General features: G+C 37.3%; 1 protein-coding gene across 1 annotated transcript in view; it reads right to left on the bottom strand.

Annotated features, from left to right (window-relative positions):
* Window positions 1–15,511, bottom strand: part of LOC150105183 (uncharacterized) — a 53,398-nt gene that overhangs the window by 25,651 nt on the left and 12,236 nt on the right. The window contains exon 2 of the mRNA XM_090395134.1: window positions 4,656–4,836. Within this exon, the coding sequence (XP_090251260.1) occupies window positions 4,656–4,836 (181 nt within the window). The remainder of the gene's footprint in view (window positions 1–4,655; window positions 4,837–15,511) is intronic.

The raw sequence follows: 15,511 nt of genomic DNA, 5'->3' as shown, positions 1-15,511 counted from the left end.
ATGTTAGGTTCCATAGAAATGCCGCGTTATATAAATCGCGTCACGCGAGACTCAGATCACATAGAAAAAGTAGGGTTAGGTTCAGAAATCGTTTCTCTTTTTTTAAGATTATATAAGCAATGACATATCCAACAAAAAATATTTTTATTTAATTCAGGTAATTCATGTAAGCTAAGAAAACATATAAATTATGTAACAAATACATAGCATAAAAGTATTAAAAATTATCAATTGTACGTAAACTTCATTGCACATAATGCATAAATGTTTTAGGCAAAATAAAATAAAGTGCATATTTTAATCGTCATCACTCTCTTCAAAACTAACATTTCGTTTATGTTCTTTCTTTAGAAGAGGCAGGACGTCCTCATCACTCGAAATCTCTTGGACATCATTTGTATAATTCTCATTGCATACTTCGGCTGGTTTAGTTATCAAGAAGTCTGTAATAAGACCTTGCTTACCACTATGTTGTAATTTTTTTTATTAAGTTCCTAATATAAAGCTAAACAAATATCCAATTGTCTTGTGAAATTTCCGGAGCGCTCCATTGAGGGATCATTATCCGTAAAATAACTTCCTAACTTTCTTGCCAAGTCCAATCCTTCTGTTAATTTCTTTAAACTGAATTCTTTAACGGATTCATCGCAATCAGATTCTTCGGCAGAACTTTCCCCGCCTTTTGGTTCTTCGACGACATCTATTAACTTTACCAGTTCCTCCTCATTTAAATCTATTTCCCCACCAATTATTTCACTAATTTCGTTTTCAACGCTATCGCCATTACTATATTTTTTTTTTTACATGAAAAAAAAAAAAAGTTACATATTGTATGAAACTCACCAGAAAATAAAGTGCTCAGCTTGAGATGAACACACTGATGCTTTTCAATGCGCTTTCCTGGCAGAACACGAAGACAATTTTCAACAATAAACACTTCGTACGGTAAACAATTGACGTACACGTGTGCTGAAGAGTATTTCCCCTAACATAAATTCGCTACTTATAACTACATGCGCGATACGGGCAGACACAAATTTAACGAAGATAAAATTTGATTTTTAAGTCGCGCGTTGAAAAATATATGAAAACATAAAGGGTTACTACAGTTTGTAGACCGTCTTATATCGAAACCGCGTTGTATAAGTACCGCGTTATACGAGGGTTACCTGTATTTGAATAAAAAAAGGAGACTGAAATTCTGTTATCCTCAAACAGATGCGCATGACTTTAACAACAATACTGAACAAAGTATCGGATTAGATTTCTATTGCATTCGTAGCATCAATTTCTGAAGATTAATCAACAGATCAATAAATATTCCTGCATTATTTACAAACACTGGACTGCTAATGTACGCCTACTGACTTCACGTTCCATTTTATACCTCGTGTGTGTTTGTTCCTATTACGGAACGCATTCCGGAGTTGACACAGTCTCTGCACGTACACACAACTTGACAAAGCGAGAAGGCGCAAAATGATTTGTCAGATCACGTGTCTTTGTCGGGCGTGCGTGTGAAAACAGCAGTAGGCTTAGAAATCATGAGGTTTCTGTTTGAGCAGCAAACAGCTCATTGGCTAGCAGTGGCTCTGATTTCCTATTAGCGCTTTTGGTCCATTCCCGAGTTATTTGACCAACAGAGTGGGCTTGTGAACGTTTAATTATGCTCATAAAGGCGAGAGCCATTTTGATCTCGATGAACTTGGATTCGTCACAAGCATTTGATTCAGTGTAATTTATTTGAATAACAATTAAGGTCATACCGATTCACGAAATCAGCCTCGTGTGTTCCAGTTCGATCTATAATACTAAATAAATAATAATTAATAATAAAATATTAATAAATGAGAAATAAAAATAAAAATCTACGAAGATTTCATTTTTCCCGTTCTTCTTACAGTAATTACAGCAATAGAATGACTTTTTATGATTACAATGCATCGCATTATTCTACAATTCAAAACATTATGTGTGTGTGTAGCATTTTAGTTTTATGAACTTCAAGGCTCCATAAGATTTATAGCTTATGTTTAGATTATATGCAATCTGACAGAAAAAAAAAAGAAAGAGCAAGTATTAATTAGGCTAATTATAATACTAGGCATCTCATAGGTCCGCGCCGTTAGCCTAGTGGCTGTGCGCTTCGCAACCATATGCCTGAGGAAGGAGTGTCCTAGGTTCGATTCCCTTCGGTGATGTGAGAAGCTGAATGATCTTCCTCAGCCATAGTCAAATTAGGCGGTCTTGTGCGTGAACAGTAGGGTTTTTCCCCGGTTTATCCTGGGGTTTTTCATCCCGCAAAGCAGGCAAACCAGCCTTGAGAATTGAACACTACAGGACATAAGATACACCGGGGAGTAGAGCTGACCACCTTATCCTGTGTACTACTTGAAGTCCGATGATTAATAAATCCTCGACACCACAAGGTAAAAGAGGGGGGAAGGAAGATGAGATGAGGCATCTCATAGGTATGGCTGAATCTCTATTGGTGGTGCAGAAGGATGAGCAAAATATGAATGTAAATCAAATCATTAAATACAATACTTAAAGTTATATTTAAAAGAAGATGAAGCAGCAAGAGGGATGTGACTACAAGTTTTAGGAACGTGAAAAGGAAAGAGTATTGTAATGATGAGAAAAATAAACGGAAACTATGTTTTTCATATGCAGTCTCCTCACAGCCTGTTACAATACGAAAGGCAAGAACTGAGTTTTACCAGCACCTATATATACCTCTTTCAGTTTTTATTGCTGATCCGACTGCATATTCTCTTCTTATTAACTCTGTTAAGTCTTAATTTTACTAAAAATATCTCAAGTAATTGCTGATAACTCCACAATAGAGACTTCCACTACAAGTAGTCTAACACCGGCCGATGAAAAACAACCACTACGGCGTTTACAAACATCCGAGCTTTGAGTGGAATGCAAACCCAGATTCTGTATACGGGAGAGTTATCCATTCTGCCACCAAAGTTTTAGTTGCGCTGACGGACCGTAAACCACGAATATTGGATAATAGAAAGACAGTAAATGCCACAGAAATGTAGCTCTGATATTGGCTTTGAAAAGACCTACATCAATGGCCATTTTACTGGCAGCCATCATGTTTAAATATCCAAAAAAGGCATTGTAAATAACAGTGGATTTTAAGAATGAAATCTGGGGATAGCGAAACAAATACCAGAAGTTATCCTATCCTATCCCAATGGCTTTAACAGGCCTTTAAGGCCCATAACCTTCCAATTTCGTAACCAAAGTACGAGGATAAGATGGTCATCCCTATGCTTCTAAGTATTCCTGGCTGTATCCTTGTGTGTTCAAGGGGTCGGTTTGCCTGCTTACGGGATGAAAAACACCACATAAACTGGCGGAGAAAACCCTGCTGTCCACGCCCAAGACCAGCTAACTTGGCTATGGCTGAGAAAGTCCTAAGCTCCCTACGTCGGCGACGGGAATCGAACCTAGGACACTCCTTCCCCTGGCATATGGTTGCGAAGCGCAAAGCCACTAAGCTAACCGCGCGGACATACCAGAAGTTGTGTGATGGAATAAACAGGAAGGATGGAAGGAGATAAATAATCTATTCTCTAGAAAAACTGGGTGAAAAGGATTAAATAAGATGGTTAAGATGCATAAAAAGAATTTAAAAAATGCTAGAACGGGTGTAGATATCAGAGAGAAATCGTCTGAGTAGCGGAGATTGTCTGAAAGAATAACAGAAGATGGAAACATGCAGAAAAGAGATATGGTGCAGAATAAATGCACGCATAGCCAACAACAACTCTGAAGTTATCATTTCGATATCTTCAATGTTGAGTGTTTTATATGGAAGTTGCGAGGCAGAGTAAAGAAAGATTTAAGCATACAAGAATATCTGCATCATTTTCCTATAGAAATCCGGTCATTACTTGCCACACACACACATAAAAAAAAGAAAGATAAACGTGTAGAACGCCCGTCAGATATTTATCGGCTTACACCGCTTCTCGACAAGTCTCACTTTAAAGGTGGACGATATTCTTCAAAAGAAGAGGTTTTAATGGCTGTGAGAGAAAAAAGAATGGTTGTTGTTTACAAAACCTTGTTATAAATAGTGCAAATTCTTTTAATCTTCCTACATTTCGATGGAAAAATATTTATCCACTGTCATTGCAAGCTAATTAAGCGTTTATTTAATGTGCCTTTGCTTAGTTAATCACCGAGGCGAAAGTCTGTTTCGTACGATTTTACTCTACCCTATTCTACCAGTGCTGATTCCTTTTGATAGTGAATTGAAAACACTCATTTTAAGAGCTTGTTGGCGTGAATTGAATCTTTTATCCCTGCTAACAACGGGAAGCCTTTGAAGTGTACGCTGATAGGCAAGCTCAAAGGACAGAACGTGGATTGTGCACATGAGCATGAATGAATTGCTATAGGCATCAAATAGAAAGAGAGAGAGAACGATTTTTTAGGAGATGAAGAATAGCGTCTCTCTCTCTCTCTCTTTCTCTCAGTGTTGTGCATACTGAGAAAGAAAAACATCATTTCAATAGTGGAAGAAATCCATCTTTAGGTGAAGCAAGCAAGAAAGAAAAGCAAAATAAATCCATTTCTTTTGTTAGGTTGGTGTGAATTTAATAAAGGCAGTGCGGAGTTGACTGACTCACCTATCCATTTCCAAAGATCCGACTTGGAAAGAGAGAAACGTGAGTTGAATTATATCACCATATTCTTTGCCAGGTGCTGCAAAAGTGATTTTGCAAACGAACGGCAGGTGGCGCTGAAAGGGCTCGGTGATACGCAAAGGATACTTGATACTGACTTCCCCGTGAAAGGTTCTGTTGCAGTCTGAAAGAAAAATAAATAACAGTTAATTGCGATTGAAAAATATTTATATTTTTAAATTTTATATTTTATATTTATATTTATATTTTATGAATAATGTTAATTATAATATACTAGTTATAGCGAATTTGATGTTCATATTTTCTTAGTCTGATGAAGATTACTTTAGAAGTGTCGAAACGTTGACTAACCAATAATTAAGTATAATGTTAACATGTACAATATTTAATGAAAACGATGAGTAATCCACATATCACGACAGCATTACGACAGGGGGCCTGCGCAATCCAAAAATTTCATCCAGTTTTGAAATTTATAATTTCATGTCTTAATGAGGATTCCTTAATGTCGAAACATTAAGTATTACTGTAGTTTTCTTGTTAAATTTATAAATAATGAGTAAAATAACAGCGAAATGCGATAAATATAACCTGCTTTAAAAGTATTCTATTTCCAGCAAATAAAGATTCATTGATTGAAAGAAAACCAGCAAAAGAAATAAATCACATTTGGGAGAGAGGAAAATACGTTATATTTTACTATTTATTTAAAATTAATAAATTATTCTTATACGAAATATTGAATTCTAATATATTTCAAATATTTTAAATTTATTTTTGTATTTTCCATTTTTGTTTCTTTATAATACGAGGGAATTGATTCCACACGAAAAACTGATTTAGATAAAATAATTATTCATAGTTCTAGTTAATTCCATATGGTGTATTCTGCTGTAGCCAATGAAGTTCCAACTGAGGCTCGGCTATTGCTGTTACCCTCCTGCCATGATCAGAGCTTTAATTGCTCAATAACACCTTATCCATACACTGTCCTCTACAGATAACGGGGAAGATGAAAAGCATTCTTGCTTCGCCCCTTTAAGCCAGTCCTTATAAGGATATAAGGATATGGTGTATTCTATGTTGTTGGAAATTTCATCAAATAACTTGCGGAAATTACTATCACTTTTATTAAGTTCGTATCTCGTGTGTTGTATCCTTTCTCTAACAAGCGCTAAGGAAGTGCGTAGATAATTTTTTTTAGCTGATATAGAGTTGATATGACCTCTGATTATAAGGAACTTAGGAATTATGGAGAATTCCCTGCAACGTTTAAGGAACGTTAAGTGGTTCAAAAGTTTGGCTTTTCTGCATTTTTCTCTTTCCATACACCGAACTTTCTGTTTCATTAAACTACTTAAAGTATACATTTTTGGTCGTTTTTATAATAGAAATACAATTTTATTGATACAGACCAGTATTTTACAATAAACATTTATTAAAACCTACCAGTTTCGCCAGCAAACTGTTTGGCTTTTTCAAGGCATTACGGAGATATGAAAGTAAATGCAGATTAAAAGGAACATAAAAAAAGTTGTAAACCAAACTAGTATCTATGGTTACACGTTTCGCGTCACGAACCAAGATTTAGACGATCTTTCGCCCACGAATGAGTGGCCTAGAGATCGTCTGATTTTTTTGAGATTTTACCCTTTACTTAAACAGAGGGCAACAAATGGCAGTGCTGTAGCCAATGAAGTTCTAACTGAGGCTCGGCTATTGCCGTTACCTGCTTCCATGATCAGAGCTCATTAACATCTTATCCCTACACTGTCCTCTACAGATAACGGGGAAGATGAAAGCATTCTTGCTTCGCTCCTTAGCCAGTCAAAAGGAAAATAAGAGTCCTTTTTAGGATTTCCAGGGTAACGAATTGCAATGCTGTTGCCAATGAAGTTTTAACTGAGGCTCGGTTATTGCCGTTACCCAACCATGACTAGAGCTTTTAGCTCAATAACACCCCATCAACACAGATATCAGAGCTTTAATAGCTCAATATAAGGAGAATAAGAAGAGATCAAGAAGAGTCCTTTTTAGGACTTGCAGGGTAACGAATGGAAATGCTGTTGCCAATGAAGTTTTAACTGAGGCTCGGCTATTGCCGTTACCCAACCATGACTAGAGCTTTTAGCTCAATAACACCCCATTCGCATAGATGACACCTCATCCACACAGATTTTCTTCATTCAGATGACGAGATAAAGGGTCAAGGACTCGGTCCATCTCCCAGTTCTTTTAAGAACTTACACGTTCGCTGCCAACTTGTGTAGCTAGTTGGTAAACTAGCTACACAAGCCAGCTACGAGTATACTCGTATGACGCTTACCGCCGGCAAAGAGATTACTGTACTGACCTTGAAGTGAAATTGCTGGGCGTACGGGAACAGACCATGCCGAAATAGCGTGGCAGAGAACGTATTAAGAGAATAAGAATGGGTGGTTACAAATGGACAATCGCCCGTGAGATACGGTGATTAATTACCTTTGGAGGGTAATGCTGTAGCGAATGAAGTTCTAACTGAGGCTCGGCTATTGCTGTTAACCCCCTGCCATGATCAGAGCTTTAATAGCTCAATAACACCTTATCCCTATACTGTTCGCTACAGATAACGGGGAAGATGAAAAGCATTCTTGCTTCGCCCCTTTAAGCCAGTCCTTATAAGGACTATAAGGAGAATAAGAATAATGTTCATATTCATTCTCTTTAAATGAACGTTGGTAAGGTAATATTGATGCAATAACCAAAATATATCTCAAAATAATTGTGTACTAGTTTGTCATAATTAGGGAACAATTTCGTGGTTTATTTTTAGTTATTTATATAACTATTATAGTGAAGTTTAAAAACTTGCACCAACTTTGCTTGCTTTTATTCACTGTGAAGGTCAGGCAAATGATTAAAAATTACAAATTGAGATCTATTTAATCGGCAGCTATAGTTTTATAAATGATGCGTAATATAATAATATATAATAATATAGTAGCTGTGATTTAATTCTTATATATCTGCCATCTCTCTTCCTGTTTGCTAAGAAGTGATCTACAATTTACGAATCGAGAAAGCAGGGGAGGTAAATTATAACGTGATCTCTGATGAAGATCCTTTCATGAATGTCGAAGTATTTAGTGTTATTGGCTGCTTTCGTATGCCTTTGTAACTTTCGGTGTTCTTAGCGATCATAGTAATCATTTTCTTTGACTGTCATTTATATACTTAGAAAAAGGTCTTTCAGAACTCAAAGAAACAATCGTCATGTGTACTCCGTGTAGGTTCGAAGAATTTAACAAATACGCTTCAATAAACTGTGCACAAGTGTAAGAAGTTTTGCAGAGCAGTATTAAGATAACTCTCCCTACACTGATCTGTTCTCTCGTTGTGAGAACAGCTGCAAAAACGGCTGGTAATGAGAACCCTTAGCATGTGACTGTGTAACAAGGCCAGAAGTGAATTGTGCAACTGAGCGAACGGAGGAACAGCGAGGTGGTTATGCAAATCGCTGGAGCGTGGACTTCAAAAAGGTCTCCAGCACTCATTATAGTAATGGCGTCTCTTGTTAGGGGGAGAGAGGCTGTTGCAGAGTATCATATCAATAGATACAGTCAGATAAACTGTAATCACTAGAATCTATCATGCAGTTATGATCCCATCTCTCTCTTCCATCAGAAGTGATGCTTGAACGAAGCGCGCGCTAACATCATTGTCCTAATAGGAACTCAAAATTTCCATTTAATGTCCTTTCCCATTAGGGTAAAGATTTGTTTGTTTCTGTTTCGGAAAATGTTGACTGAGAACACCAGACGGCGCCACAAGCTTTCCAATCGGTGTTGAATTCTACACATTAACAATCGCGTGGGTTTTCGATGTTGAACATATGCAGAACCCTTTAATTTGGGTATGTGAACACCCTTTTAAATATATGTGTAATGGGAAAAAACTCCTGTTCAGTCATTATCGGGGAGATTTTTTATCGGATTAGGCAAAATTAGTAATATTAGAACTATTGGTATGATGATCTCTTTAGCACCAGTAGCGACTTATCCCTCGATTGGAAATATTCAATCTCTGATCTCATCCACGACACCAGGAACCTTTACAAGGACTTATGTAAGGAAACTGAGTTAGAAGTCTCATATAAAAGTAGCAAGTTTAGCCTTCCCCTAAATCTGCGTTGATTTGTTTTAATGACAAGATTCAAGCTACACCATAGTACTTTGTGATTCATCTTAAAATTCGGGTGTTTGTCATTCATAAAAACCACCAAAACGTATTGAGAATAAATGCAGTTTCAGGCATAATACACTGAACTCATCGCATCAGATATAATTCCAGCCAACTCGACTGTGGCACTTTGACTGCCAAGTGGATAGAGGGTTTGCTCTCCAACCAACAGATTGCGCGGTGAATCGAATGTCTTTAGGTGATCGATCAATTCCATCAACCGGTGTTACCCCCAACCACTCTGTTAGAAATCTGAAGCAGTTTAAACAGATTCAAACCTTTCGTGAGTTTCTTGGTATTATCTAATACCAAGACAACTCATAAGATTGTCTTGGTATTATACAATAATTGGAAGACTTACTTTCTGTTGGAAGACATGTCGCCTTCTATTATAGCGTATTTTAAGATGTCACTGTTATTACACATCCTTCAAATTTCACTGTTTCAGTCAAATGTGATAGGGGAGGGTTTTTCTATCACGAAAGACAAACCGTCCACAAAACACACGTAATTAACAGACGTAATATATTAGCATTCTAGCTTTAGGTATTTCTATTGTAACTGTAGTGTCTTGTTAGCATTTGTCCAAGTGATAGTAATAACAATAATAATCCACGGTACTTAGATCCCTTAAGGCAGAAGACCCTCCCAGATTGGCTTTCGTATCCATTTTAGGATAAGGTTCATGCCAAATATATTTTTTGTGTGTAAATTCGTGTGTTCTTTTGGCAAAAATCCCTTTCACCTCCTTATGAGAGGCTAAGTCACATTTGGTCTAAAAGCCCTGATGGAAGATCATTAAGTCAAAAACAGGATTCGAACTTCCGTTCTTTGGAACTAAATGGACATAAGCATTCGCAGGAAATCATAGTTTTATATGCTAGCTTACTAAACTCTGTGTTTTGAAGAAGTGTTAGTCAACTAAGCCAGTGCAGTTCTCTTCTAAGTTTATTTCAGTTAAGGCTTAAATAAAAGTGAAGTTTTATCTTCGAATTGCTTGTGGTACCGCATTTAACAGACTTAGAACTGCTCATTACTGGCATTTGAATTCATATTTATAGAGCAAAGTGTTGGTAATAACAATAAGCGATCTTATGAGGATAACACGCACCCAGTATGAACGTGCACAATTACTAATCCTTCCAACAGCGGACGAAAGATAAAAGCATTATGGCAAACTCTCTTGAGATCAAACATGGCAAAATAACATCAAAACCACTCTTTTATTGCAACTAAGCGTGTGTGTAAGTCCCAAATGAGTGCAAATTTGGAGTTGATAAAACACAGAGAAAACCGCAAACATCCCACAAGGTAATCTCTAACCGAAATAACAGGGTTTGGTAAAAAAAATTATATTTGCAGATTAGGGCATGAATTGCTCAATTATCTTTCTTAATTAACTTAATCCGAAGCTCGTGTGGACTTTCGTCAGGTTACCATGGTAGCAACACCAATTAGGGATATCTTGGTTACACAGGACACCCCTTTTTATATCTCCTAACAGAAGATTTCGTAAAGAAATGAAACAATTCAAACTGTTTCTTGGGGGTGAATTTTTCTCAAAGAAACTCCATCCGTATACCAAGTAAAGAAAAGCTGATAAAACAAACCAACAATAAACTGGTTTTTCTGTTTTCTCTTGCAAGTCGTATCTAAAGAATTTCTTTGATATTTCCTTTCAAATACAAACGGTTTGTTGGCCCTGAAAAAAAAGAAGAAAAAAGGAAGAACATGAAGTGATTGTAAGATTCGAAGTTTTTTCCACTGCCAGAGGGAGATCACGTGGTTTGCAGTAGAATGCTGACGATTTCCTAAAGAGATGAACCATTTGAGGTAAATACCCACGAGTTATGTTCGAATTCTTTCAAAATGGTAGAATTTGTGTCGTTTCTACTCGTCAAATAAACGACTAAAAAAAATAAAAGTTCAGTTTAAAGCGTAGTAAACATATAACTTGTCGGAAGTCGAAATTGGCCAGTAACTTTTAAACGAAAATTGGTCATTACAAACTGGTAAATTCTGCCACGTTAAATTCTCTGAAATAACGAGGGGAAAAAAAATTTTTTTTTGAGAGTAACTAATGCACATTATTTACCTAGAGGGCGCTGCATTTATTTACAAAGTTTGCAGCTCGAAACCACTAAGTATAAGATGTTTACAAGTATAAAAATTGACACATTAAAAAGTGAACTTTTTTTTTCCCCAGAGGGCTAGCAAAAAACAAGTGGCGTGGTGTTAAAAAGGAAAATAATAAATAGCCATTTCCAAATAAGGTTGGCGTTCTTTCTTGAATTAACCACAGGAGGCATAAACTAGCAAGAGTTCTCAATTACTGCCGAGTAAGCAAAATGCAAAAACAAAAATAAAATACAAAAGAACTTTTTTTTACAAAAGGTAACAGACTTTCAAGAGGATTTTTTCCCTATAATAAAGGTAAATAGATATAAATAAAATACTAAACTCTGAAATTTTAATAATCAATGTCTCGCAGAGAGAATGAATGAATTTCGTAAGGATTTCGCAGTATCTATTTTAGTCTCATCTTATATATTTTTGTAATAAAATTTGAGATAGATATTCTTACGAAAGAAATTTCTATAACAAGTACATTTCTATTTCTATTAAGTTTTTTAAAGCTTTTATATTAATGAATAAACAAATAAAACGAAATATGAAGTGATAATATGAGATAAAGTTTACGATTTTACTCATATCTAAATACATTCAAGGTATGGACCATTTTCATTTTATTATCTAACTACTATGAGTAATGGATTGAGTCACATCCACTCAGGTCCCCGTGTGGTAGCCGGGATAAAAATAGCCCCACTGCAGCCCATGCATGTCGTACGTGGCGACTAAAATGGGTACCCAGAGAGGATAATGGATGGCAATGCTGTAGCCAATGAAGTTTTAACCGAGGCTCGGCTATTGCTGTTACCCTCCAGCCATGATCAGAGCCTATAGATCTATATGATCCATCCATACATTTTCTTCTACAGACAAGGGGGAAAAGCATACTTTCTTCGCCCATCTAGCAAAAAAAAAAAAAAAAAAATCCACCCAGGACCCCATGTGGTGGCCGAGATAAAAATAGTCCCACTGTAGCCCATGCATGTCGTACGGGGCGACTAAAATGGGTACCCAGGGAGGGTAATGAATGGCAATGCTGTAGCCAATGAAGTTTTAACTGAGGCTCGGCTATGCTGTTACCCTCCTACCATGATAAGAGTTTATAGCCCTATATTACCTCATCCATACATTTTCTTCTACAGATAACGGGAATATGAAAAGCATTCTTGCTTCACCCATCTAGCAAAAAAAAAAAAATATATATATATATCCGATCAATGTTGGTAATGCCAATGTTGACAGCTGCTCAAAAAGTTCGCAGGTTGATTGGATAATAAAGAAAACAGATTTGCAAGGTATATGTATCGGTTGTTATAATTTGATGTGTATCCCAAAGTTGGTGAAGAGTAGTTTAGAATGGGTCTTATAACAGTTTTGTAGATCAATAAATTGTTTTTTTTTTTTTTGTGATCAAGGCTGTTTTTGTTTAGGAGAAAGCAGAATTGTGTAAACAAAGTCTGTGTGTGCGCTTTGAAGTGGCGAATTGTATTTTGAACTCCCAAGTATTTAGTTCGACGTTGCCAGTCAATGAGAGTTCCAAACATGAATTGGTTGTTTCCAATTAACGGTTGAAGCAGCTAAGGCTTTGAGACCAGGGTATTATATTTGTAAACTGCTTATATTCTTGGTGTCTGTTTGCTCTTGAGATCTTGTTACATTAATATTAACTCTAAATTTGCTGCTATTAAGGTACCTTCTCGATTTGATGCATATGATGAGAGCTGTCAGGAATTCGGTGTTGAATAATATGTAGAGTAAGGCAAAATGCCAGACCTTGTCGAAGGCTTTGGTAATGCCTAAAAATATCGTGCTGGGATGCTGCTGCCAATCACCGTGATGTATTCAATAACTCTGTAAATCTGCTGTGTCACAGAGTGACGTTTTCTGAAAAATTGCTCAGATTTCTTTCTCAGAGATCGTATCTAGGTTCGAGAACAGGTTAATGAACTTCTGCGGAAACTACAGTGCTTTGCCAGATTTGGGATTAAGAAAAACATCTAAGAGTTTCCAGCGTGATAGAAAGTAAACGTAGCATAAAACTGCGTTTAAAGTAGAAACCATGTGCATAACCCCTTTGCGAGGAAGACATTTAAGTAGTTGGTTAGAGATCCCATCTGGTCAGGCAGTTTTATTACTACTGAAAAATTTTTATAACTTAATTTCACTGCACACGCAGATGTGAGCTTTTTCTGTGAAATTCAAATTGGCGGAGGCATTGTTTTTCCAAACTATCAGCGAAACCCTCAGCCATTTCTGCGTGGTTGTGTGCGATTCCTTGATCTCTGTGAATTGGTGGGAGATGTCGTCAGGAATTGGAGTTTCGACTCCTGTTGCTAATTTCGAAAGCCGTTGAACTCGTACCGAACAAGGTTCTTGGCTATATTGAGTTCATATTGATTAACCGGTGCATAGTCTTATGACAGGGCCGTCTTAATTCGTTTTCCTTCATGTATAAGATATTTTATTTCTTCAGTAAGACGATCAGCAGTTAACCTTGGAGTAGACGTAGTAATAGATTTAAAATTTATTTTTCTAGATTCAGTACTGAAGTTCCAATATTGTCGGTTGAGTTTGTGACTGGAACCCATGCTAATCCGTGAACAGCTGAAACAAGAGAGGGGGGGTTGTGATCTGTGCACCCTTGTTTGCAATTAGAGATATAATGAGCGTTCACATCTTTCATCACCGGCCCATGGAGTCTACTAGTTGTGCTAAGGGTCAGCAGGTAGTGAGAGGGGAAGAGAAAAAAGGCAGAGTAGGATAATAGTAGGTAATAAAGAGGCCTCCGTCTACCTGTTTGGCCACATAACCTATTAAGAGGTCTTTGGCCAAACAGATCTCCCTATATCCGTTCTTACAGCTTTCGACTCTCAACCATCTTTTAAGATCTTTGACAGACGAAAAAAAGCAAAAACAAATAAAACAGAACACAGATAAACTAAAGATAATAAAACAACACTGAAATGGATCTGAGGGAAAAACTAAAGTAACTTTGAAAAGACAAAAAAAAAAGGACAAGTTAATTGCAGGTTTGGAACTAAAAGAATGGGGGCTGACCCGAATGATGAAGCCCACAAGGAGCTGCACCGCCTCGATGTAAGCCTTCGCAGCTCGGGTTTGTTCGGGCCAAACCCCCTTCTTTGTGGACTAGAAATCCAGTAAGTTGTACAATAGAACTAAGTTTTAGTTGACCTGAAAGGAGGACAAGTTTTAGTTAGCCCTTAACTCTTTTTTGTTGTTTGTTTCTGTATGATTTGAGAAGCTACTGTTTTTTTCCCGGCCCTTTATTATTTGGTGAAGAGCTTTACACAGAAACCTTTCTATTTCTTCGTTTAGTTCCAGGATTCCCTTTAGCTATTCTGGTTTCAGTTCACTTAAGTTGTCTATATAGAGGTCTTCCCATTCGAAACTTATGGTCTCAGGACCTGTGAGGAGGAGCAGAGGTGTCCCTATTTTGTTTACTGCCCTTTGGAAGGCCTCCTCGCATTTTTCTGGGAATAAGCGCATTAGCACTCTTTGGGCGTCCGCTGCGAGGATGGATTCTTCCTCAGATTCCTCGGTTGGGGTTATGTTACCTTTTCTTGATCCTGCAGTCTCTTCTTGGTTTTCTGTTATGGTCTTCGTTTCTTCCTCTTCCTGCAATTAGAGATGATGTATTGTATATTGTATATATTGATTTCAGCATTTAAACTGTGAATATCAATGTTGTGTCCTTATAGTTCTTATAAGGACTGGCTTAAAGGGGCGAAGCAAGAATGCTTTTCATCTTCCCCGTTATCTGTAGAGGACAGTGTAGGGATAAGGTGTTATTGAGCTATTAAAGCTCTGATCATGGCAGGAGGGCAACAGCAATAGCCGAGCCTCAGTTAGAACTTCATTGGCTATAGCATTGCCATCCGTTACCCTCCAAGGGTATTGGATTGAATGAATCAATCACCGCATCTCACGGTCGATTGATTTGTCCAAATCCGCTTCTCCTGTCCTCAATGTTGTGTCCTTATCCTTATAAGGACTGGCTTAAAGGGGCGAAGCAATATGCTTTTCATATTCCCCGTTATCTGTAGAGGACAGTGTAGGGATAAGGTGTTATGTTATTGAGCAATTAAAGCTCTGATCATGGCAGGAAGGTAACAGCAATAGCCGAGCCTCAGTTAGAACTTCATTGGCTACAGCATTGCCATCCATTACCCTCCAAGAGTATTGGATTTTGGATTGAATGAATCAATCACCGCATCTCACGGTCGATTGATTCAATCTAACAAAAACCTTATATATCTCAATGTTGTGTCCTTATATCCTTATAAGGACTGGCTTAAAGGGGCGAAGCAAGAATGCTTTTCATATTCCCCGCTATCTGTAGAGGACAGTGTAGAGATAAGGTGTTATTGAGCTATTAAAGCTCTGATCATGGCAGGAGGGTAACAGCAATAGCCGAGCCTCAGTTAGAACTTCATTGGCTACAGCATTGCCATCCATTACCCTCCAAG

The sequence above is a fragment of the Typopeltis vanoorti genome, chromosome 7 (genome assembly GCF_054136105.1).
Source record: "Typopeltis vanoorti isolate ZY-2024b chromosome 7, IOZ_Tvanoo_1.0, whole genome shotgun sequence".
NCBI classification, from domain to species: domain Eukaryota; kingdom Metazoa; phylum Arthropoda; class Arachnida; order Uropygi; family Thelyphonidae; genus Typopeltis; species Typopeltis vanoorti.
The sequence above is the reverse complement of the archived record's forward strand: the minus strand, read 5'-3'. Positions and strand labels throughout refer to the sequence as shown.